The 25,403-nt window shown below is 38.2% G+C and overlaps 1 protein-coding gene across 4 annotated transcripts in view; it reads right to left on the bottom strand.

Annotated features, from left to right (window-relative positions):
- Nucleotides 1-528: 528 nt before the first annotated feature.
- FILIP1 (filamin A interacting protein 1) overlaps nt 529-25,403 on the bottom strand; it is a 234,201-nt gene continuing 209,326 nt past the window's right edge. For 2 of the 4 annotated variants that reach the window (XM_077487368.1, XM_077487370.1), the window contains exons 5-7: nt 16,976-19,784; nt 13,274-13,495; nt 529-5,604 (exon numbers count right to left, since the gene is read on the bottom strand). In XM_077487368.1, the coding sequence (XP_077343494.1) occupies nt 13,289-13,495; nt 16,976-19,784 (3,016 nt within the window). In that variant the 3' untranslated portion in view covers nt 529-5,604; nt 13,274-13,288. Of the gene's footprint in view, nt 5,605-13,273; nt 13,496-16,975; nt 19,785-23,046; nt 23,248-25,403 lie in introns of those variants that run through there. The other 2 variants (XM_077487372.1, XM_077487371.1) reach the window with 2 other exon arrangements.

Below are 25,403 nucleotides of genomic sequence, written 5' to 3'. Positions count from 1 at the left end.
GTTGTCCCGCTAAATTTAATAAAGTGTGGAGTATTTGGATACCACAAAAAAAAATGCAGTAACTTTAGATGTTTATTTGGTATCATTATTTCTAATGGTACTTCATCCCTGTTGTGGCCGTTGACTGATGATTTATACATCTATGTGTCCACTTGTGACCACACATGCGACCTTCTGACTGCTGGTTGTCCTCCTTCCTTATTTATTTTGTTCACAAATGTGTTACTGCTGTTAGCTTTCTTTTATCTGAGCTGCCATCTCACTCCTGTCTGGTGGTTTATAGGTTTAATTGTTTGTTCTTGTTCTTCTAACTGCACTTTTAGTCATTGTTTTGTACCTATTTGAGCCGGGGAATGACCAGAGTCTCTGTTTTGTACACCTTTATTCATTGAAAATTAAAGTTATAAAAAAAAAAAAATATATATATATATATATATATATATATATATATATATATAAATAAAACCGCATTATTACACATGTTATATATGTACAGATGTTAAATGCATAAACAAATCCATCAGCAAATTATAGCGGGCAGTTTATTATAGATGAATGCCTCAAACAAAAATTGAAAACAACAGAAAATAAAGATGTGTACAAACTGCACATGTGTATTGGTTTATAATTACACCAGAATGGGCAATAGTTTAAATTTTTTCCTCAACCGTATTGATTGCTCGTAGCAGTGAGCTATTTACACATCTACATTTCAGGGTGTTCTCTATATAGGCATCTGTGATTCAATATCAGCTCTATTTAGAAATGTGACATCCAAGAGAGGCTCAATATAGTCACCTGCCATCCAAGAACAACTATATTTAGACATCTTTCATTAGATATTCGCTCAATTTAGACATTTCTCATTGAGGATCTGCTCCACATAAACATCTGAAGCTTCTTTTTTTCCATCAAAAACTCACAATAATGCATTAATACTTGCTTATCTTAATTGCATATTGGCAATAAATAGTGCACTTTTCACCTTGCATTCATTAGTAAGCACCAAACACATACCTTTGGCTTTTTAAGTCTCATACATACCTTTACCTTACTTCTGTTTATAAAATATAATCATAATTAACATACAGGTTTATTTTCTTACTCTGCTAAAATCAATTCAAATATATATTTTATCACTATCTGTGTTTTGTCAAACGCAATAAGGACAGTGTCGATAGGCTTTGGGTTTGTGTCAAAGAGGAACTTCTGAGATCATTCCAAATACACAGACAAGTGGTTCTGAAAGGCTTCAAGCAGGTTTACACTCCAATAGCCATGAATGGGGATGCAAAACCCATTTAACGTAAACAAAAGCTCCCCTAAGCCCTAAGGCTCGGTTCACACAGGGGCAACAGGACTTTTGGAGGCAACTTGGACGTGACTTGGACATGACTTGGACGTGACTTGGACACGACTTACAACACTACTTTAAGTTGCCCCAGGCCAGGCGACTTGCCGTGGCCAGTATAGACGGTGATCCGACTTGGAGGCGACCTCCATTGAAATCAATGGGTACCAGTCGCCTACAAGTCGGATTGAAGTAGTACAGGAACCTTTTCTGAAGTCGGAGCGACTTCAGTAGTGTGCATTAAGACAGCTCTCATTCACTTACATTGATCTCTACATTTTGTGCGACCTGAGGCGACTTGAAGTCGGATCTGAGTCGCCCCTGTGTGAACCGACACTTACAATTCACAGTAGGACATGATATAACATATATAATTAAAAATATTCAAAGCCCAAATCCAGGGAGCAGTTAGAACTTCTGTTGGATTTTTATTACAGTCTGTGACCCACTGGAGATCTCACATCCTGCTTCTGTGACACCAGTAGAAGAAAAGGGGGAGATGGGGTCGCTGAGGCAAAAAAGGACAAAGGGGTTGATTTACTAATCAGCCTACTTCAGATTGTTCAATTAAACTTTGACAAAAAAAACCTGAAAGCAGATTGGTTTCTATGCAGAGCTCCACCATTTTGCACTCTCCAGTTTTAGTAAATCACCCCCCTTGTCTTTGGGACAGGAAGTAAATTAAATCTTTTTTTTTGGGGGGGGGGGTTAAAATCTTTTCAAAAATAAAAATAGGAGATGAGCTTTAAAATATTATGTCAGTATTAATTTGAACAATCCCAGCAGATTCTAGGCCACAAAATGACTTACCTGGAGATCTGAGGGCTCAGAATCCTTTGCTCGCCTAACCTTTAAAGGCTTATTTTATGTTCAGTATGAAGGTGTTATAACAGAAAGGAGTGTTAAGAATCAACCTTATGCTTAAGGATGTACTAGAAGAAATCTGTCAGTTTCAGACAATTACTCATAAACACTTGTAGAGCTATATACTGCCTTATGTACACACAAACACACACCACACTATTATACTTTTATTGTATAAATCATGGCTCAATATTATAAGCCACAAATACCGTAAAACAATAAAACTTCTAGGTGCAGATGTGGCTGTAAGTGCCTAACTACTACAACTCTCAAAACTAAAATTTTTGCAGCAAATGCTCCAAACAACACCTTATGTGTGGTAGCTGCTATGATAAAGAACAGCATGTTGGTTCTGATAATTTGGACATACTTTAGGATGGCTGAAAATATTTTCAGCTGGTGTAAGATCCTGTGAGCAACCAGTTTTTAATATTGAACTCCAGGCCCATATTAAAAAAACTGTAATTCAGTTACGCATTCAATAAAATATATAAGTAGGCCCAGAATAAGTACCTGAATTTCTATGTATCAGCCTCCATTGATGTGTATCATCACTGAGACTGGGTGAGAGAACAGAAGCAATTAGAAGCAACTAAGCTCTGCCGCAGCTATCATGCAGACAAAAGGGGAGAACATATTCATGACTTCATCAGTGTGCTGCGTCGCCTTTATCTCAATGCTGATACTTGGATCATAATACAGGCTGAGCATACTTTCAAATCCTTTGGTAGTTAAAATAGTTACTATGTATATATTTAAAGTTTGTATGAAAGTATAACTAAAGGCAAAACTTTTTTGAGGGTTTTGGATAGAGTGGAGAGGGATTAGAACAACTGTCAGTTTTTATTACTTTGTCTGCTCCTGTTAAGGAGATCCCCCCTCTGTATTTGTCCATCATTATCATTGAAAGTGAAAGTAAAAGAAAATCACAAATTTTGGGTTGTCCCCAGAAAAGTAATAGAGGGGAAATCTTCCCATAGGGTCCCCAATAAATTCCCTTTATTTTAAGGGATTTCCTATCACTTCCTGTTTGGCTATGGGACAGGAAGTGAAGCGAAATCTTTGCAATGGGACACATATGGCAAAAAAAAAAATCTGACAAGGGTTATAACTGTCCCTTGCTCTTTTCAAAATGAAAAAAAAACTATTTTGTCTGTATTTCTACTTTAAGCCGCTTGCTTGGAGGTGAGCATTAACAGGAAAGCACAATGTCTGATATATAGTGTACACATTGGATCCACAACAGATTCAAGTCAGCAGTGGTACCATTAAATATGCACCTTTGCTGCACCCTGCTTGACAAAGTTTGGGTTTGTTTGCAAATATGGCAGGGGTGTTTCATATGTAAGTGCAGCGCAGTGGCTTAGAGGTTAGCACTTATGCCTTGCAGCACATCCCAGCCAGGACAATACCTGCATGGAGTTTGCATGTTCTCCCTATGCTTGTGTGTGTTTCTTTCAAATTCTCTGTTTTCCTTCCACATTCCAAAAACATGCTGGTAAGTTAATTGACTCCTGTCTATATTAGCCCCAGTATGTGTTTGAGATAGTAATGTTAGGTTGTAAGCTCTTTGATGGCAGGAACTGATGTAAAGTGCTGTATAAATCGATGGCACTATAAATACCTAAAATAAATAATTCATGCTTTTCATTTTCTGTGTTGGATGAGTTATACTTTTAGCAAAAAAATAGAATGTTAATGTAAATATACTACACACATCAATGGTTGACTATGAATGGCATCTGCACAGGTAGGCTATATAGGCTCAGGTTTAAAAAGAGTATCAAAACCCAGAAGCAAAAATTGAATATATTGCAGTTTACCACTTCTTGGATGTAGTTGCTTCATTTGTTTTTTTAAAGACCTTTTTTTCATTATTTTTATCTGTTGATCTAGTAAAAATATAAAAAAAAAGTTGCTGTAACTTCTTAAAAATAGTGTCAGCTAGAGTTTGACTTTAATTTGTTACTCAATCTAATGCAGGCCATGCACGGTCAAATTTCGAACAAATTTTCTTTTCAAAATCAGAAAATTCATTTTTTTTGTGAACCGATGATGCCACCATTGATTTTTCGAAATTCGGCCGACCAAGCCTTCAATTTTACCTCATGTTGCTACAGAAAATAATTTTCGTGACCATGAATCTTCTTTTCTCTCCGTAAATTTTCTTTTTTTATTACATTTCTCGCAAGATTCTGCCATCATTGATTAGAAAATTGTTTGTTTTTCAAACAATTTCCAACATGTCCGATTCCTCAAATTTCATTTCCACACGAAAATCGGCTGTTGCTGCAGCCCACTAATGGTGCGAAATTCATACGAAAATTCTTAGATACGATTTTCGAAAGAAAAATCGTTAGAAATTTGAACCGTGTATGGCCGGCATAAATCTGCTAAACCCTTTCCACATGTTGACAACACTAATTTTCAAAGGTGGCTCTTTTGTTCCTTCGTAGAATGGAGCCACCCTAAAACGGAAAGTGTGTCACAGGCCAGTTCACCAGGTGAAAATAAAAGGAAACGAAAGCCTAAAAAAGATGCAGCCACCACATTTAAGGACTGGTAAGCTGCAATATATTTAATTTTATGTTTTGAGAATTTAGGATTTTGTAGTTTTCCTCTTGTTTAAGTATCTTATCATAATTTTTGTGAATTAGAATTGTTCAAATTGGAAATGCATTTATTTATAGTATACAGGATATTGGAAACTGTACAGCACCCACAATCTGTGGCCACTGGCCACATCTCTACGTCTGGCAAAGTAAATATCTGTTGTGTGTACATCAAAACGTGTGCTCAGTAGAATATTCCTTTCAACTAAGTTCTATGACTTTAAGCACAGTTGAACAATGTTATTAAAGCTTTCAGTGTTACCTCTTGTAATAAATATATAAAGGATCATCAAATTCCCATGCAATCACCAAACATTTGCTTACTTGCACATACTTGAATTAGAATTTTTTATTTGAACCACATTTACTCCTTCATTTATTTAACCTGCGCACATAAAGGTGCTCCTTTAAATAATTCTTCCAGATTATAGCATTCTATTTTGGTAGACAACTGTCAAAGCCATTTTAATATGAAAAATACAATATTTGTGAAAAGCCACTTGAAAAAAAAAATCCACAAAAATATAAAATAAGTTAAAATTCTCGCCAAGAAATAATTTCTTTAAAAATTACTTTCCACAAAATTCTGCAGATTTGGGATATTTTTTACCCCAAATATAAAAAAAAATGTGTCAGTAGCATAGTCAGTGATCAAGGTCTTGTTGAACATCCCAGAAAACATCCATGAGAGGTTGAGTTCAGTAGAAGTGCATCGATTCATGTTCCCACATATATGTCATCTAGTGTTCATGCGTACCTGATGGATAACAATGCTCTCTGGAAAAGAAAAAAAATGGTCTGCTGATTAAAATTTCTTGTGAAACAACAGTTAAATGTGAACAAGCTGGTCCTAGTAATCTGAACAAGAATAATTTAGCGTTTTGGGTGTTCTTAGTTTACATACACATCTAATATTTTCTGCTGTGCTGTGCAATAAGAAGCCATAGACCCTAAGAGACAGAGGCTCATGTGGCACTAAGTAAGCATATGTACTAGGCTGTTCACAAGGATGTTGCTCATATAGTTTGCCACACCTAGACCGTAAACAACTGCTTTAAAGCTCAACTCCTTCCAAAACTTTATTTTTATTTTAAATAGAGCAGTGAAGTTTAAAAAAAAAAAAAAAAAACTCTTAAGGCCAGCCTTATAGACATAAGTGACAGCATGGCGATGGGCTTTAAAACTGAGCTGCCACATATTTGCATGCAGCCGACATCCCTTGTATGTGCTGGGAGCACACTCACTCTGCACCCCAGCTCCCATTCACTATTTACAATTGGGAGCTGCTGCGATGGGTTTCCGGTCATGTGATCACTGTGACTTCGGATGGCAGTGAACACATCACTTGAGACTCATGTAACACCGCCAGCATTGTGAACTTTTAAAGGGTCAGCTCAACAGGATTAATCACTAACATTACATAGTGACCACCTGGCATAATAATGTTATCCAAACCAGGGGTCCCCAACCCTTGGGCTGCGGACCAGTGCCGGTCTGTGTCCTGTTTGAAGCTGGCCACGGTGAGCGACAGGAGAGCAGAGAGACTGCATCACCTTCTGCATAATAGCTCTTGGGTCTGCCTCCATACATTTCAAATTCTGATAGGAGCAGAACCCTGTCCTGTAGTTTAAATGTGCCGCTTCCCCCCCTCCTGTAACTGAATGCCAGATTCATAGGGAGGCTGTAGCGCTGAGAAGAGGCTGAAAGGGGCTTTAGTAAGTTCTTCCACTGCACAAAACCCTCATAAAAAAGTGACAAGATGCATCTGGTGAGTATGGTTGCAGGTTACAATGACAAGCTGCATCTGGTGGCAGGCTAATGACAAGCTGCATCTGGTGGCTGCAGTGGCAAGTGACATGCTGCATCTGGTGGCAGGCTACAGTGACACTCTGCATCTGGTGACAGACTACGGTGACACTCTGCTTTTGATGGCTGACTACAGTGACAAGCTGCATCTGGTGGCAGGCTACAGTTGCAAAAGACACACTGCATTTGGTGGCTGCAGTGGAAAGTGACACACTGCATCTGGTGGCAGGCTACAGTGACAATTGACATGCTGCATCTGGTGGCAGGCTACAGTGGCAAGTGACAATCTGCATCTGGTGACAATTGACAAACTGCCTCTGGTGGCAGGCTAGGGAGGCAAGTGACAAGCTGCATTTGGTGGCAAGATATAGTTAGCATTAAGGTGAATAGAACTATTTAATTATACAGTATCTCAAAAAAGTGAGTACATCCCTCACATTTTTATCAATATTTTATCTTTTCATGTGACAACACTGAAGAAATGACACTTTGCTACAATGTAAAGTAGTGAGTGTACAGCTTGTGTAACAGTGTACATTTGCTGTCCCCTCAAAATAACTCAACACACAGCCATTAATGTCTAAACTGCTGGTAACAAAAGTAAGTACACTCCTAAGTGAAAATGTCCAAATTGGGCCCAAAGTGTCAATATTTTGTGTGGCCACAATTATTTTCCAGCACTGCCTTAACCTTCTTGGGCATGGCGTTCATCAGAGCTTCACAGGTTGCCACTGGAGTCCTCTTCCACTCCTCCATGATCACGGAACTGGTGGATGCTAGAGACCTTGCGCTCCTCCACCTTCCATTTGAGGATGCCCCACAGATGCACAATAGGGTTTAGGTCTGGAGACACACCAGTTCATCACCTTTACTCTCAGCTTCTTTAGCAAGGCAGTGGTCGTCTTGAATATGTGTGAGGGGTCGTTATCATGTTGGAATACTGCCCTGTGGCCCAGTCTCCGAAGGGAGGGGATCATGTTCTGCTTCAGTATGTCACAGTACATGTTGGCATTCATGGTCCCTCAATGAACTAGCTCCCCAGTGCTGGCAGCACTCATGCAGCCCCAGACCATGACACTCTCACCACCATGCTTGACTGTAGGAAAGACACCCTTGCCTTTGTACTCCTCACCTGGTTGCCGCCACACACACTTAACACCATCTGAACCAAATAATTTTATCCTGTTCTCATCAGACCACAGGACATGGTTCCAGTAATCCATGTCCTTAGTCTGCTTACCTTCAGCAAACTGTTTGCAGGGTTTCTTGTGCATCATCTTTAGAAGAGGCTTCCTTCTGGGATGACAGCCATGCAGATCAATTTGATGCAGTGTGCAGCGTATGGTCTGAGCACTGACAGGTTGACCCCCTACCCCTTCAACCTCTGCAGCAATGCTGGCAGCACTCATACATCTATTTGCCAAAGACAACCTCTGGATATGATGCTGAGCATGTGCACTCAACTTCTTTGGTCAACCATGGTGAGGCTTGTTCTGAGTGGAACCTGTCCTATTAAACCTCTGCATGGTCTTAGCCACCATTCAGTTTTAGGGTCTTGGCAATCTTCTTATAGCCTAGGTCATTTTTATGTAGCGTAACAATTATTTTTTTCAGATCCTCAGGGAGTTCTTTGCCATGAGGTGTCATGTTGAACTTCCAGTGACCAGTATGAGAGAGTGAAAGCGATAACAACAAATTAAACACACCTGCTCCCCGTTCACACCAGAGACCTTGTAACACTAATGAGTCACATGACACCAGGGAGGGAAAATGTCTAATTTGTCCCAATTTGGACATTTTCACTTAGGGGTGTAGTCACTTTTGTTGCCAGCAGTTTAAACATTAATAGCTGTCTGTTGAGTTATTTTGAGGGGACAGCAATATTACACTGTTATACAAGCTATACACTCACTACTTTACATTGTAGCAAAGTGTTATTTCTTCAGTGTTGTCACATGAAAAGATATAATAAAATATTTACAAAAATGTGAGGGGTGTACTCACTTTTGTGAGATACTGTATATTACAAGGTAATAATAGAAATAATGAGCTTTAATCATCCTGACACCATATAAGCCATGGTGTCAGAATTATTGAAGTGCTAACACCCAAAAAAAACAACCAACCCCCCACCTTCCAGTCTTTGGAAGGATCTTCCAAGAAACTGGCCCGATGCCAAAAAAGGTTGGGGACTACTAACTTGGCCATAGCACCTTGGAGCCAACTGTGGCATGAAAAAGTCGAGAGTAAAATTATACTGATCATGAAATGGTTATCAAACTATGCTATTTATTTTGCAAGGTAGTGCATGCCTAGCACATCACAACAAATATAGCATCCACAACAGCACTCAAAGAGAATTTCTCGTCAAATTTGTTTATTGAAATTTTATAATCAAAGAGAATTTAAACTCATCTAAACCCACTTTGAAGTTAACTTTTTTCACTATTTTGTCCTTTGTACTCTAGGTAGTCCTAGAGAAAATCCACTAGGGACAAGGGGCAAATGACAAAACATCCTGAGTGGTTCTGTGTACTCTCCTGGAAGTTATTTAAAAACCTGCTATAATTTAAAAGTGCCTGCCAAAGAAGCCTCCACACTGGTTTGGCAGCTTTTTGATCAACTTTAGTCCAGCCACTGGAGTAAGTTTCAGGGTTTTCCTGCCCACTGTTATTTAAAAGTAAATGTTCCTTACAGCAGGATTTCCACATAGGGGTTCAGCTTCATATAGCATTTAGGCTGGCTTCACACCTAATACGGATGCGGCTCACAGCATGGGTCTGGTGCGTCCCTGTTTTCCGTTTCAGGGACAAATCAGGCTCAAACTTTTGCTTGAATTCGGACCTAAAACGGAGCCAAAGACACACAGGACCCCTGTGCAATGTGCTCTGTGGCTGTCCCCAACATGTGTGAACTGGCTCCATTGAGAGCCGGTCATAATCTCCTGTCATGCGAACTGGATACAGGGAAAACCACATCCAATTTGCATAAGCGTGAACGCAGCCTCAAAATTAAAAACACAGCTTCCTGGTTATAAAGCAGCCCACTTGGGCTAAATTGACATTCAGCTTTGAATATATCAGTCCACATGCTGGTCCTGCAGCCGCTACATTAAAAGAGCTGTGCACATCTGGACTATCAGGATGCTGGTTTCTAGCAAAACATGGACCCAGGGCGGTTTTATCCTGGGGGAGATGAAAAAGTTTCTGGGCTCTAGCACCCACACCAAGATTTATCAATCCAGTATAAAAAGTGAAATGCCAATTTTTTTCTAATGAGATGCCCATCCCAGAGCCCTTCAGCCTGCATGAGTTAGACTCCAGGCTTCATCCTCCCCATTACTTTACAAAGCCTCTGGGCTCCAGCACCCATACCTGGGTTTACCACTCCAAAAAAAAATGAAATGCCCGCTTTCTTCTAATGAAACATAAATCCTAGAGGCCTTCGACATGCATGGGTAAGAATCCTGGGTGACACCAAACACTGTGACAAGACACTGCATTATCACACAAGCCATTCTGATCGTCAAAGCTCTGACACATTTTTGTAATATAAAGCTTGTTATTTCTTTCTGCTTTCACACTGTTCGATTAGCCCATCACTATGAGAAGCTGCCACATGCCCAAAAAAATAAATAAGCAGAGTCAGGCAAGTACCAGTACCTGGTACAAATGTACTACTTCGAGGATGTGTCAGAACTTTGTAGATCAGCGTTTAGGTGTATCCATAATACCTGCATCTTATACCAGATAGCAGCTTTTTTTCTGTACAGTAGCTCTAAATGTCAATGTCAAATTGTGGGAATCTTTTTACGTATGGTATATTTATATATATTCTTTTATTTTCTCCAGGTTTCAATAATTAACAGTCTTGGCATGGCAATAATTCCTCCCCTACTCAACTCAAAAATAAATAATTTTATAGACAGTGTTGTGCCCTGAGAGGTATTAGATGCAAAAAATAGCCAAAGGTGTAACATAGGCAACTACTGAGGGTATAATACAAACAAGAAGATTGCTTGTCAGCACCGTATAATGATACTTTTTCTATTTGGCTGACAATGATATGACATGACATTACATGCTATTTTCCTTATCGTATATGTGGAAAACATTTCAATTGTTAATTACTTATATAAAGGCCTCAAGTAGGAGGGCATGGGGGGTCTTTGCTTCCTGGCTGCTTCCCCGTACTTTTAATAGGGGTATGTTACTATACTGAAAAGATTTAAAATTTGGCTAATACAGTACATAGATTAAGGGACATTCAAAAATTAGATCAATACAATTCAAATGGTATAGGCTTTTAGACATGAACATATCATTATTGGATTCCTGTTGGGAATGACGGGTACATTTTACAATAAAAAAAATAAAATAAATAATTGTAATCATTAATTAATTTACTTTCCAAAACTTGCACTGCAATTCAGTGAAAAGAGAATTAAATATAAATAACAATGTAATTTTGTTTTCCATTTCTAGAAAGGATAAAAAATAAAATTAAATGTACGTTTCTTATTTTTTGGCAAAGGAATTTGAACACTTGTAAAAGTAACTTAACCAAACAGACACTGTTTGCAAATTGCTTAACGTATCAGAACACAGTCAATCAGAAGAGGGCAGCATTTCATAGGTTTGTGGAAAGTAAACTGAATGTTGCTATGCTAATCATGCAGATCACATGTAACTAGAGAGTAATGCAGTACACAGGCATATGCATGCCACATGGAAAAATCATATCCCTTCATAGCACCTGGCATGCAGGTCAACACATGCTGCGCTACAGATCCATTTTCTATAAATATTTCTATACTGTAAAACAACAAATCTGCTTAAAAGCAATGGATTCAATGACTCTTCTGTGCAAGTAGCCAATATGAGGAAAGTGGAAGTGGCATGCTGTGGAATTTCTGTCGTTTCTAAGCAAAGCTCTAAGTGTAATAAGGCATGCTCTGTGCCAGTTCAAATGCTCATAAGCACATTGCACTGTATTTGCCTACATAATAGTTCCATATACTGTACATGCAACAGGTTGACTTACAGCTGTAATGTAACAAGTTTCATTATGTAAGGTATCTGTTTACAAGTAGGTTTGATGTGCTGTTTGTAGATGGCAGGTGCCCTTTGAATGCTGTACTGGCATATTTTTGGTCTGAAATAACATTTTTTTAAGTCTAAGTTCACATCTATGCGGTTGCGGTTGATTCGCTTTTCAGGCATGTTTAGCGGTGTGTTTTAAATTTTTAACCTGTGTTTTATATGTGCTTTTGCATGCAGTTTTTATGCCAATTTGGAGTTTTTTTTTCCTTTAAAAACACTGGATATAGCTGGTTGCTAAGGAGCGATCAGGTAAGCCTTTTGTGGCGTCCTTAACAACCGATTACAGCTGAATGTAAAAAAAAATAATTGCCAGCAAAAATGTACCCAATACTCATCCACATAGGGGTTAGGTGTGATCAGGGGACCCCCTTGTTAAAAGGGGCTTCCAGATTCTGATAAGCCGCTACCTGCAAACCCCCACAAGCACAGGCCAAGGTTGTGGGGTAGAGGGCCTTGTCCCCATCATCATATGGACAGGGTGCTTTGCCCCCCCGAACCATACCAGCTACATCTTGAGGGCATGTGGCCAGGTATTGTTCAGGAGGGGGGCACTCGCTCATCCCCTCCCTTTCCTGACCTGCTGGGCTGCATGCTCGGATAAGGGTCCGGTATGGATTTGGGGGACCCCACGCCATTTTTTTTTTCATAATTTTTTTTTGCCAACATTCAGCTGTCAATGGGGAACCCCACTGATGGCTGATGACTCATCGGTTGTTAAGGACGTGGCTTCCCAGCCCGCTCCTTAGCAACCAGCTATATACATTGTTTTTAAAGGGAAAGAATGGATAGGTATAAAGGTAGGGTAAATGCCAGTTCACCACTTTCGGATGTGCTATCATAGGACATGGCAATTTAAAACTCAAACTTTTTTCTTAGTTTTGTAGGGAATAGGTAAGGGTCAAAAGCCTTCAGGTTATTTTTTGCATTCTTAGCCATGGTACTGGATTTCTCTTCACTTCCAATCTTGAAGGCAGAAGAGGATATGAGAAAAAATCTTTCCAATGTGAGGAGAATTACCATTTTTAGAAAGTTAGCACAAACATTTGCTCTCCCCTTCCTTTTTGTTCTCATGACAACTCTAAACTGTAGGATTTCACTGTCTCTCTAGATGACAGTGGGCACAGGTAGAGAGGTTAATCTGCCCAGCAAGGCCACAATGACAACGTGACTGACGAGTCAAATCTTTCCCAATTCTGTCCAAAACGAAAGAAAAGCTGTGCCTTTACATGCACTTTAGGTGTATCAATTGACAGAATAAAGCCAAAAATATTATTGGATCTCTCCCTACTCGTTTGCGTTCGTCTGAAACAATGTTTTACAGTATAGAAAGAGTTCTACTAATCTAACTTTGAGACACATGGTTAAGTTTTTAATTTTGTTATTTTTAACAACTAGATGACAAAAAGTCAATGGCTCACCAGCCTGCAGATCCTTTGAGCAGCAGAGAGGTGAACAAAGAAGTCATTGATTAGTACAGATCTAAGAACTTTGATAAACAGGGAACTGCATTTCATGGTAGCAGAACCACCTGCACATACCCCTGAGGCTTAGCCTCAGCCCTTCCCCCCTCCCAGAGGGGCAGAGCTGCTGGCTGGCGACTTCTTCAATTCTATTTTCATAGACTGACTCTCGCCACGTGGCTCAAATTTTGAATGATTTCCTGCTCCTGGCACTGCCATTATTGGCTTTACTGCTTTCATACCTTTTGCCATGGGAATGCGGGTAGGGGTGTGGCGTTGGGATGACCCATCCTGTGTTGTCTTAAAAAAAAACACAAAAAAAACACACATTTAACAAAAATAACATTACGATCTATATATTTTCTTCAAACAACTTATGAAAATGAACACAAACACACATACTTAAGTAGTCAGTAATATCTTCTGGAAATCAATTTGAACAAAATCATTCATCTATCTGAATATGGATTAACAGCAATTTAATAAATGCATGAATAAAGTACAGTTTATTTAAAGCCAAAACATCATTTTTTATTTTTGGATAGAGTAGGGAATGGTAACATTTCTGGCAGGGTTGATATATTTGTGCCATTGCAAGATGCAACAGGAATTGGGAGGAAATCTTGCCAAAGTATAGGGAACACCCCCTTAGACACTTGTCACTAGAATAGTTGTACTCATTTAAAAATTTCATCTCTATTCCTGTTCTTGTGACATCTCAAATGTCTGGATTTCTTCTCACTTTTAGTCCTAGTGGCAAGGGTCACCAGGAAAAATAGTGAGGATGCATCTCCATAATGGCGCACAGACAGCAATAAAAACCTGACCGGTGTTCTATACTTTTGGATAGAGTAGAGAAAGATTAGTACCCCTGTGAGCATTTTACTGCTGTTTTGGGATATTTATCCCTATAATGTTTTCCCATGCAGGAAGTGAGGGTAACACTCAAACAACAACACAGACATTTGTGTCCCTGTTGCAGATTTTCTCTTAGTTGCTGTCTATTATAATATGTGTCAGCAGGACAGTAAGTTGATATAAATTTCAATAATGAACCTCAAACAGCAGTGAAAACCAGGCACTGCTGTAGTACTTGCCAACATTTTTGGCTTGACTTACGCATTAATGGGTTAAGTTTAAGTTGTCATGTGATCTCAGGTGTGAATGGGCAGCAGGTGTGTTAAATTTTGTGTTATCGCTCTCACTCTCTAATACTGGTCACTGGAAGTTCAACATGGCACCGCATGGCAAAGAAATCTCTGGGGATCAGAAAAAAAGAATAGTTGTTCTACATAAAGATGGCCTAGGCTATAAGAAGATTTCCAGGACCCTGAAACTGAGCTGCAGTGTGGTAGATAGGACCATACAGCAGTTTAACAGGACAGGTTCCACTTAGAACAGGCTTTGCCATGGTCAACCAAAGAAGTTGAGTGCACGTGCTCAGCGTCATATCCAGAGGTTGTCTTTGGGAAATAGACGTATGAGTGCTGCCAGCATTGCTGCAGAGGTTGAAGGGGGTCAGCCTGTCAGTGCACAGTCCTTACGCTGCACACTGCATCAAATTGGTCTGCATGGCTGTAGTCCCAGAAGGAAGCCTCTTCTAAAGATGATGCACAAGAAAGCTTGCAAACCATGTCCTCTTGTCTGAGGAGACCAAAATAAACGTATTTGGTTCAGATGGTGTCAAGCGTGTGTGGCAGCAACCAGGTGAGGAGTACAAAGACAAGTGTGTCTTGCCTGCAAGCATGGTGGTGGGAGTGTCATGGTCTGGGGCTACATGAGTGCTGCCGGGATTGGGGAGCTACAGTTTGATGAGGGAACCATGAATGCCAACATGTACTGTTCTATACTGAACAGAGCAGGATCCCCTCCCTTTGGAGACTGGGCCGCAGAGCAGTATTCCAACATGATAACAACCCCAAACACACCTCCAAGATGACCACTGCCTTGCTAAAGAAGCTGAGGGTAAAGGTAATGGACTGGCCAAGCATGTCTCCAGATCTAAACCCTATTGAGCATCTGTGGGTCATCCTTAAATGGAAGGTGGAGGAGCACAAAGTCTCTAACATCCACCAGCTCCGTGATGTTGTCATGGAGGAGTGGAAGAGGACTCCAGTGGCAACCTGTGAAGCTCTGGTGAACTACATGCCCAAGAGGGTTAAGGCAGTGCTGGAAAATAATGGTGGCCACGCAAAGTATTTGGGCCCAATTTGGACATATTCACTTAGAGATGTACTCACTTTTGTTGCCAGCGGTTTAGACATTAATGGCTGTGTGTACACTGTTTTACAAGCTATACAATCACTACTTTACATTGTGGCAGTGTCATTTCTTCAGTGTTGTCACATGAAAAAATATAATAAAATATTTACAAAAATGTAATGGGTGTACTCACTTTTGTGAGATACTGTATATGAGAATTATTAGGGAAAATGTCATACTTGCTTTTGATGTGTTAAATTAATCATGATGGGTGTACTCACTTTTGTGAGATACTGTATATGAGAATTATTAGGGAGAACGTCATACTTGCTTTTGATGTGTTAAATTCATTATAGATTAATTTCTTTGGTTGTATATGCTGTAGTCATTCTCTGACACTGTTGATAAATTTTCTTACTCTGCCATGAATTAGATCTAAGATGGATTTTAGATGTTTAGGTTTAACACCAACCAGAATTTTTGCAAACTGAATTTAAAAAATGCTAAACAATATTCTGTGGATTGGTGACTTGTTATATTTACATACGATGTCAAATTACATTATTGTCCAACCATTTGGAAGACACTGGAAGAATTAATATTTACTTCACTGTTGAATTCTAGCTGTAAGACCAACATTGATTAGCACCATGGGATCTTCCAGTGGGCCCCATGAATAAGCAGACTCTTATAATATGCTTTTTAGATTAGTAAAATAAAGAAAAACTATGTATTATGATATCTGGAAACAATAAAATAATTATTTTGTAGCTGAAGTGCACTTTTGTGATCTAAAAAACAAAACAACGTTTAATAAATTGTATTGTACAGAAAAAGAAAAAGTCGCTGACATTTAAAAGAGCGCACTAAATTCAAGCTATGCTCACACATTTTACATTGTAAGATATTACAGCTTTGGTAACTGGAATTTGGAGGTTAATGGCTAAATAATGTGAGTTGCATTGAATAGCCATTCAAGCAGCATGTTCTGTGCAGAAATGTAGTAAATAAAACATAAAATAAAGGGGATATGACTTTAATTGAGTGTGGACAAAGGACCTGGAAAACTGGCGTCCTAAAAGAAATTCACCATTTCATTTAAAATGTTAAATTTGGTAGTATAAATTTGGTCTATGACCATTGCCAGCACAATGGATGTGCCCAGGATATTAGAGATCCAAATTTAGCTTTTAGAACATTTTACAAAACAGCAGTAAACTATGCATTTTGGACGATATACTGGTCTGCTAATCCTGGTTTCAGACATGCTGGCTACATAGTTGCTGTTTCTGTGACAGCACAGTAGCAGCACTATGCTGTTCTCTATCATGGTGAAGGCAAACCCAACTGCTTGGATTAGTTCAAGATTGTCCCATGAGCAAATTGACTTGTACACAATCATTTTTTCCTAGTAAACTTTTTGCTGGTAACGTGAACCTTAAAGTGGTATTAAACCAGAAACCAAAAATGTAATATATTGTAGCTTAACTACTTAACTACTACTACTTAACTACTTCTAACTAAAGCCATAATTTAGGTTTATTGTTCCTTTCATAGATTGCCCTGCTTATTACTCACCACTGATTGGGTAGAACGTGTGGAAGATGTTGTAGCAGGAGTTATAGTTATAGAGCTGGTGACTTTATTTGTTGTAGATCTGGCAGACAGGTTGGTCTTAGGAGATCGAAGTACTGTGCCGGTAGCAACCTCTTTATTTTCTGTAGCAACATTTAAAGGTCTAACAGTTATGACAGGGGTGGCTCCTTCTGAGGAACTGCCAGGATTTCTTTTAAACTGAGAGCCTAAATGGATATGAATTTTATTATCTTCTGTTGTAATTATGTTGGCATTAGCATTGTATTTTCTAATGGGAGTTGGCACAGTCTGTTTTTCAGGGGTAACTTTAAATACAGCACGACCCATAGTCATTTCTTGTGCATCTGGTGAAACAGATATCTCTGGAGATGCAGCAGATGTTGATACTGTGAGTATCTGAATTGGTGATGTAGGTCTGTCCCCAAAATTGGTTTTGACACCTTCTGTTGGTCTTTCCCGTGAGAAAGTGGTTATTGTCACAGGGGACATTGCCCTCTCTGGGGATATGGGGCTATCAGCACTTTTAACTTTCTGGCTCATGACAGCTGGAGAAGGAATAATTGTAATCCTTGGTTTCTGAGTGCCTAAAGTTGGTATTACTGTGGTACTTGAAAAGAAGTCCTCAGAAGGTGGGCTAGTTATCTCCAAAGTAGCTGTGCTGTTTTCATGGTCTGGTGTTACTCTTATATGAAGAGGTTGACCTTGTTTTGGTGAGAGGAACACTTCACCATGGTGCCCTAAGCTAGGATTTGGACGAATTGATCTTTCTGGTGTGACTGACGTACCATTTTCTCTTTTTTTCATCCAGGGGATCCATGATTTCCGCATATTGAGGTCATTTGATGCGGGTGGGTATCTTTCCAAAACAGGTGACCTCTCTGCTGGTTTTTTAAGTCCAACTTGTCTTAAATTACTCATAATATGATTTTCCTCTTGAAAGGATTTCCTGATGAACACTGCTGGGGTTTCTTCCTCAACTGATTCATTACTCAATACATCTGTCTGCACTCCTGTAGATGTCACAGGGACATCTACCATTCTTCTTCCATTCATGCTGGGCCTGATAGCTCGGCTGTATCGTTTTGAAAGCTCTAACTCTTTTGTCAAATTTAGAACATCTTGTCCCATATTTTTGTTTTTATTTTCTTCTTCTATAAACCTTTTCTGAAGGACTGAATAATCAACTTGTAGCTGAGAAAGCTGATCTTCTTTGTTCATCATATCATGAACCTTTTCTTTAAGTGCTTGAACCTCTGCTCTTATGTCTCTATTCTTAGCCTCCTCTACTCGGATTTTGTGCCTCAGTTCTGCCTCTTGACTTACAGCTTCTCCTTTCTCAATGGCTTTATTCTTTGCTACTTGGCTTTTCAGCTCTTCAAGCTGTATGGAAAGTACATTAGCTCTGTCTTGCTCAGTTCTAAATTTTCTTTCTAGCTGATCATATTCGTCCTCTGTCTTCATCAAGTCTCCTTCAACTACCTCCAGCTGTTGAAGGCGATTTCTAAGTCTCTCAATTTCTAAAAGCAGTTCTTTAGTCTTGTTGTCTTCATGATGCACAAGCTCAAACTTATTTTTTGCTCTGCTACGTGCAGCTTCTCGTTCAGAAATTTCCATATTTTCTATTCTTTTCATGAGAAGTTCTACTTTGCAACTTAATTCACAATTTTTCTCATCCACGCTTCTAAGTTTGCTGGTGGATTCATCTCTGTCATTAGTCAAGTTAGATACTTTTTCTTCCATTTCTGATTTCAATTTCAAAAGCTTTTTACTTTCATCTATAAGCTTCTCTGTTACCTCCATAACTTTACCTTGCTCAGTTTTTAAACTACTGTTTAGATCATCAACCTTTCCTTCCTCTAGTTTTATCTTTTCCATCATGATCTTTCTTTCATCAACAAGCATCACAGTGAAAGATTTCAACTTTGTTAAATCATCCTTTAAACTGTGTTCTGCCTTTTCTAGTCTTCCCTCTACTGATTCTAGTTCTTTAACTCGAGTCTTCACCAATTCAACTTCTTTGGTCAGCTCTCTTGTTTGTGCTTTTTCTTTATCCAGCTTTACATAAAGCTGAGAGCATTCAGCTTTACTTTTCATGAAAGCTTCTTCTAATTTTTCTAATTCAGACATTCTTTTCTGTAGTTTTTCTACTTCCAGCTTTAGCTCCCTGCTCTGATGTTCTTCTTCGTGTAGTTTCTTTTGTAGTTCTTTGCACTGTGTTTCTGTTTTTGTTATCTCCTCATCTTTTCCTTCCATTTCTAAAACTCGCTTTCGTAAGCTCTCTACTTCTGCCATTAAACTTGAATTTCCACATTCTCCTTTGGCAATTTTTTCTCTTAGTTCTTTCAACTCCTCCTCAGCTTTTAGAAGATTCCTATTTGCTTCTTCCAATTCTTCAATTTTACGATTGAGACCCACCAGCTTAAGTCGGAGCTGACGATTATTGGACTCCTGAGTGACCAGTTTCGTAGACATTTCTTCATGCTCTTGAGAATACTTGGAGGTTTTGTGCTCAAGTTCTAATTCCAATTTAATAACTTTCTGGCTGTCTTCATTGACTTTAGCACAGGCTGCTTTCAATTTTGCCTCTGCCTCTTGAAGCTGTGCAGTAAGGTCTTGTATCTTTTGGCTTTGTTGACCAAGCTGTTCAATATGCATTTGTCTTTCATCCACTAGCATTAGTGCAAATGACTTCAACTTTACCAATTCATCTCTAACTTTATTAAGTCTCTTGGTATATTCTTTGTCTTTCCGCACTTGGTACGCTTTCTCCTGTTCCAGTAACTTCTTTAACCTGTAAAACAAGTAACACAACAATTTTAATATTTCTTACTAAAGGTAATGGATAATGCTCTAATTTTGAAATTACACAGTTTTGTATACACAGTTACACAGTTTTGTTAGAGTAAATAAACCTGTGAAGTAAACTCCAAAACCAATATATAATTTTATATATATGTGTATATGTATATATATATATATATATATATATATATATATATATATATATATATATATATATACATATATGTTCAGGGATCACCATAGCAGTCATTGTCTTTATTTTCCAAAAGGCAACACAATACTTTCAGCAGAAAATTAACTTAGCTTCTCTTCAGCTCAGTAACATAAAATAAAGACTGCTTATTTTCATTATAATAACACAAAATAGTCTCATTGACAACAGTTTTTTACCCACAGGAGCAGTGTCACAGTCTGAAAGCTTTTAGGGGTATTTTCCAAACCAGAGACAGGCCCAGATATATTACAACTTTCAAAGTTTCTCATAGACACCTGTTACAAACTCCTACATCTTCTATGTGGAGATTCCCTACATATAAACCCCTCTTAGTTAGTTAACCTGCTCGTGCCCCTTAAAGGGACCATAATCCAAATAATAGAGAGATATTTCCCATCCTGTACATATCCACACCTCCCCCGACCTGTGACACCTTACAGTGGACTCTGGAGAAGGCATCTGCATTTTCATGCTGTCTCCAGGGTCTGGGCATAATTACAAAACTATATTTCTGTAAAGACAGGAGCCACCATTCTTGTTTTGTCTCATCCAGGTTAAGTAGTATGCTCTGACACCAAGCAGAATCTCCCGCCGCCTTGCAAAAAGTACTGCAGAGAGTCCAGAGCCTATTTTATGGTAGGCACTCTCGCTTCACCAATTCACTGCATAGATTCTCTTGATGGCCAAAAGCTTTCAGCTGGGAAAAACAATGGTGTGTTTTCCCCTACTGACTTCTTGAGATAAGACTGCTCTCAAACCCCACTCAAGGCATCTGTTTGTACAATAAATTCTCTGGAAAAATCCAGAGCAACCATTACTGGTTGTTGGCATAATGCAGCCTTGAGCTTCAGGAAAGTTTCTTCTGTCAGCATTCATCACTGACATAGACCATTAGTGAGGGATTATAGCTGGGAGCATTGTGGCCTGGCATAGCTTCGGGGAAAATTCAAATCCCATATCAATTTATAGGGTGTCAAGACAACGCATAAATCACAAGAATGTGAATGCATAAATGTACAAGAAAGCAGGTCTATGACTTCACCACAGGTTCACTTATCCTAAGAATGTAGAATATAAACTCTTCACTATCCAATCTTTATTATTGAGTGACATTTCTTTATAAATGGTAGACAGCAAAGTTTCCAGATTCTGCACCTGCTCAGATCGAACTGGGAAGTTGGTCTACATTGGACAGTTCCAAACCTACATGCTCCTGTGTAAACAGGTTTCAAGAGGACATACTGTGTGGAAATATGACAGACCATAAGGAACTTCTCTCAAAGATGGACTTGTTAATGCTCTCCTTTCACCTACAAAATTGATGTATGTATGATTATGGCCCAAGCATAACACAGCTTACACAGTACAGAATCTGAAGTTTAAAGGTAAGGTCTAAATATACTGTATACTTACTGTTATTACAGGTTAACTTAATAATTCATTATTTAAAAAGTTATTCATAATCTAATGTATGTTTTTCATACATACATAGCTAACTTCAGTTATCACCAGGAATAAAAAAAAATCTCTGTTAGTGTTTTGGAACACTCTTATCACATATACGCTATCAGATTTTTGTGAATGAAAAGACAACCCAAAAGATATATACTGGAACATGTACATGCCAAGATATACACGGTTATACGTTATCACACTAGAGAGCTGAGCAGGTGCTGATCCAAAGAGAATATAGGAAATAGATCAAATCAATATCTGTCACACTTAATCTTTTTTACAAACATAAGTGCATAACGGGAACTGAAAAACACTCTCAAGCTTTTTACACATATGCATTTAGCCACAAAGCCACTCCACAACTAAGCGCATCTCCACAAAACAGATCAAGAGTATTTTCTAAGCTCTTGTCCTGCACCTATGTTTACATTAAAAAAATGAGAGGAGACATGCTTGTGGCCTCCTTTATAATCAATGACCCTTAATTTGTGTCTAAATCTGCTGCTCCTGGACCAGCTTGTGATAAATAACTATGATTCCAAGCTGCATGCCTCAACCCTGGTTTGTCTACCAAGTTTGATTTTGAACTACCTGTCCTGTCCATTGCCTAACTTTAACTTCCTGAGCATGCCTTTACTTTACACTGCACACTGTCTCACAAACATTTTGGCCTCTGCAAGTCTTAAGACCAAATATTAATGCATACAAACTTGAGTCCTAGTGATCTTTTTGTTTTGGACTGTAAGGACTTGGATTTTTCCTTTGAAGTCATTGCCCTTGACACTGACATAAGCCTCAAATACTATAACAATGCAATAAGGTACTACTCACTGTAGGGTTAAACATTTCTGCATTAAAAGATCATTATATTCTGCCGGTTAGTAGTTTAATGTAAACTTCCTAAAGCAGGTGCAAGATGACCTGTTTAATTTGTCAAATGTAATTGCCCCACTGAAAACACAACCAAAAAAGGCATGTAGGCTATCATTATTCCTCATATGACCACTTGATTACTGATATATATCCAGTATTAGCATAATAATTATTAATAAAAAAAACACAAGGGCCCATAAACTGAAGTGCGATTTAGGTAACCGCTAACAATGAATCAAAATCATCTTTTACTAATCTGACCATGATGAACTATAAAAGCTGAAGCCCAGCTGCTTTGTATCATCCTTACTATTTGTGTTACTATTTAGTGCAAAAAACAAATATGTTTGTTATTGTTCTTATTATAATGTGACTATAACAATAAATAAAAAATAAAAAACTCAAAAGAAATAATTTATAGGCAAACCAAAATCCATATCACAGCATGCTACCACCAGTACAAGCCTCACGTGTTCTGCATTATGTTCATGCTTTATGTCATGTAATTGTCTTAAAGGAAAGAAGCAACAATACAAATGAAATTACTGAAAGACCACTGCTGCAACTACACTATGCTTAACCCCAAGAACATCTTGCAGTGTTCACACTGTAAAGAAAAGTGAATTCACAAGGACTTGAAGGACAAATGAGCTCCTTCCAGTTCAGCAGCAGCGTGTTTAATACCACAACAATGCAAGACTTTCTTTACCTTCAGAATCAGCCTGCAGATAGTTTAAAAGACATGGTAACTCTCCTCGGAAACCTCAAGAAGCCTTTTTCTGGCTCGTGTTCTCTGGGGTCTTTGCCATCACATTCCAACCATGTCATCAAGACAATAAAAGGTGAACGCTGTGTTTGGGAGCTGGGACCACTGACTGGTGATGTCATCCCTTCTTACATGCTTCATTATTGTGCAGATTCTCTTCACTCATTGAGGAGGGGTGGAGCACCAAATTCCCCAAACAGAGAGAAAAAACACACACACTTGTCTGCTCTGAAACTTCTCTACCACGGATTCCACTGTGCTTCATAGAGGAAAGCACCATGGCATTTTTTTACTTTTATCCTTATTGGAGAAAAAACATAATCTTTCTAAAATATGGCCTTAACAGCTGTTTGAAGTATTTGAAACTTTTCATTTTTATTTATTTTTAATTCTATTTCTATTCATTTTTATTTAATTTTAATTCTTACATTTTTTATTTATTTTTTATTCTAAGTTGAATGCTGATTTAAACACAAAACATTCTTTTGTTTTTAATCGGCAAAGTGTCAAATCACTAAAACATTACGTATGTTAAATTCTAATTAGCGCACATTAGGCCCAATTCACAAAGTTTTACACAAGGAAAAAGATGAGGTTTTATGCTTGCCTTAGAAAATTTAATCTGTTTAGACTAAATCACTAAAGCATTATATATGTTACATTTTCATTATCATTAGGTCTATTTCACAAGGTTTAACACAAAGACAAGGATTTTTTTTTTTTTTATAGTAGTCATGTTACTATACTTTGTAATCTAATTGGATTCAGCTAAAAATAATAATAATTTTTTTTTTTTTTAAATAAGCATCCTTCCGTTGGTGTGTTAGCTTGAATGCATTATTATCACGTAACCTTTGCAACTGAAAATCATGTTTTCAATTCACCAAAGGTTTTATCACACAGAGCAGTTGCACAATAATTATTGATTTTTGTTCTATGTGGCATGTAAAATTCAATACTCAAGTTTAAAAGCTGTTTTTCCTGAAATAACCTTAGTTTGTGGCTGCTATTCTTGATAATGTTTTGAATCATGTCTATTGTCAGGAGCAGAAAATGGAGGTATTATTTAGAGCACAAGAAAGCAAAGTAACAATTGCACGCTGATACAATATTTATATAAATCAAGATTTTCAGTAGAAACTAGCCATGAGATAAATAACAAATGGTTTAAATAACACATATATCTTAATGAATTGACCCTCCAGTACACCATAATCAAACTTTCTGTCCTAGTCTGTTTAAGTAAGCTTGTGTTGTTCTAAGAATACAATGACTTATTTTGATTGTTCTCAAATATTTAACAGCAATTTCAACATAAAACATACAAGTGGTGAATAAAGCCATCCGCAGTCTCCACACATTTGTACTGTACAATTTACAACCCAGGACTTGCTATACAAATCCAAGTAGGAGTTGATCTCTTTTGAGTTAAGGGGGGGGGGGGGGGGTAATAATAAAGAAAAAAACAAAAACATAATAGTCACTTTGCATTCTTCATCAGCTTAATGGTGTGCTAATGATCTGCCTCTCTCCTTGCATGTTGACTGTTGAAAACAGTGTTACATTGTATGTAACATGTTCGTGAAGCGTCAGGGCACATGGCTTTCTATGGTAAAACAACAGCTTGCAGATCAATTCTTTGTTTCCTCCGGAGTTCACAAAGAAGGAGATTTGAATGGGAGCGAAGCCTGTTGTTAGGCTCTGAGGCTGCAGCTGGGGAGACATCATTCACCTCTGCTGGCCAATGGGAAAGAAGATTGTGATCATACTGATGCTTGATGCTTTGCATGTACAAACTATCTCTGGAAGAGTATTTGTTAATGCCAGAGTAAACTTGCAGGTTCCATTTAGATGATGTAGTGGGAGCAGTCCTTGAAAAAGATTGACATAAAGCAATAATAAAACATACACTTCAGTGTTTTGGTGGTCTGCCAACCATTAACTTTTTCAGTTCCATAAAACTGCCTTTTTAAAACAATTGTATTTGAAAATAACCAGGGTATGTATAAATTCCCATCATAGAGAGAACATTTGCTATTGATTACAAACGTTCTTTGTATTTTAATACAATGTTTGCTTTTTACCTCTCACCCATAAAAATGCATGTGTTCCATATGTCCTCACATATGATGTAACAACAAAGGAGGAAAGATTAGGAAATACTCAAAGGTGGATGATCAGATATTTTATATAGGACCTAGCTAGGACAATCAGAACCTTTACAATGGGTTACTGTTTGTAGTCACCATAGGCAAACTACAGTGATTTTTGTGGTCCATTTTATTTATTTATTTTTATTA

The sequence above is a fragment of the Lithobates pipiens genome, unplaced genomic scaffold (assembly GCF_037356315.1).
Source record: "Lithobates pipiens isolate NorthernLeopardFrog02 unplaced genomic scaffold, aLitPip1_a1.2 Scaffold_18, whole genome shotgun sequence".
In the NCBI taxonomy this organism is placed as follows: Eukaryota; Metazoa; Chordata; class Amphibia; order Anura; family Ranidae; genus Lithobates; species Lithobates pipiens.
This window is presented reverse-complemented; position numbering and strand designations above follow the sequence as displayed.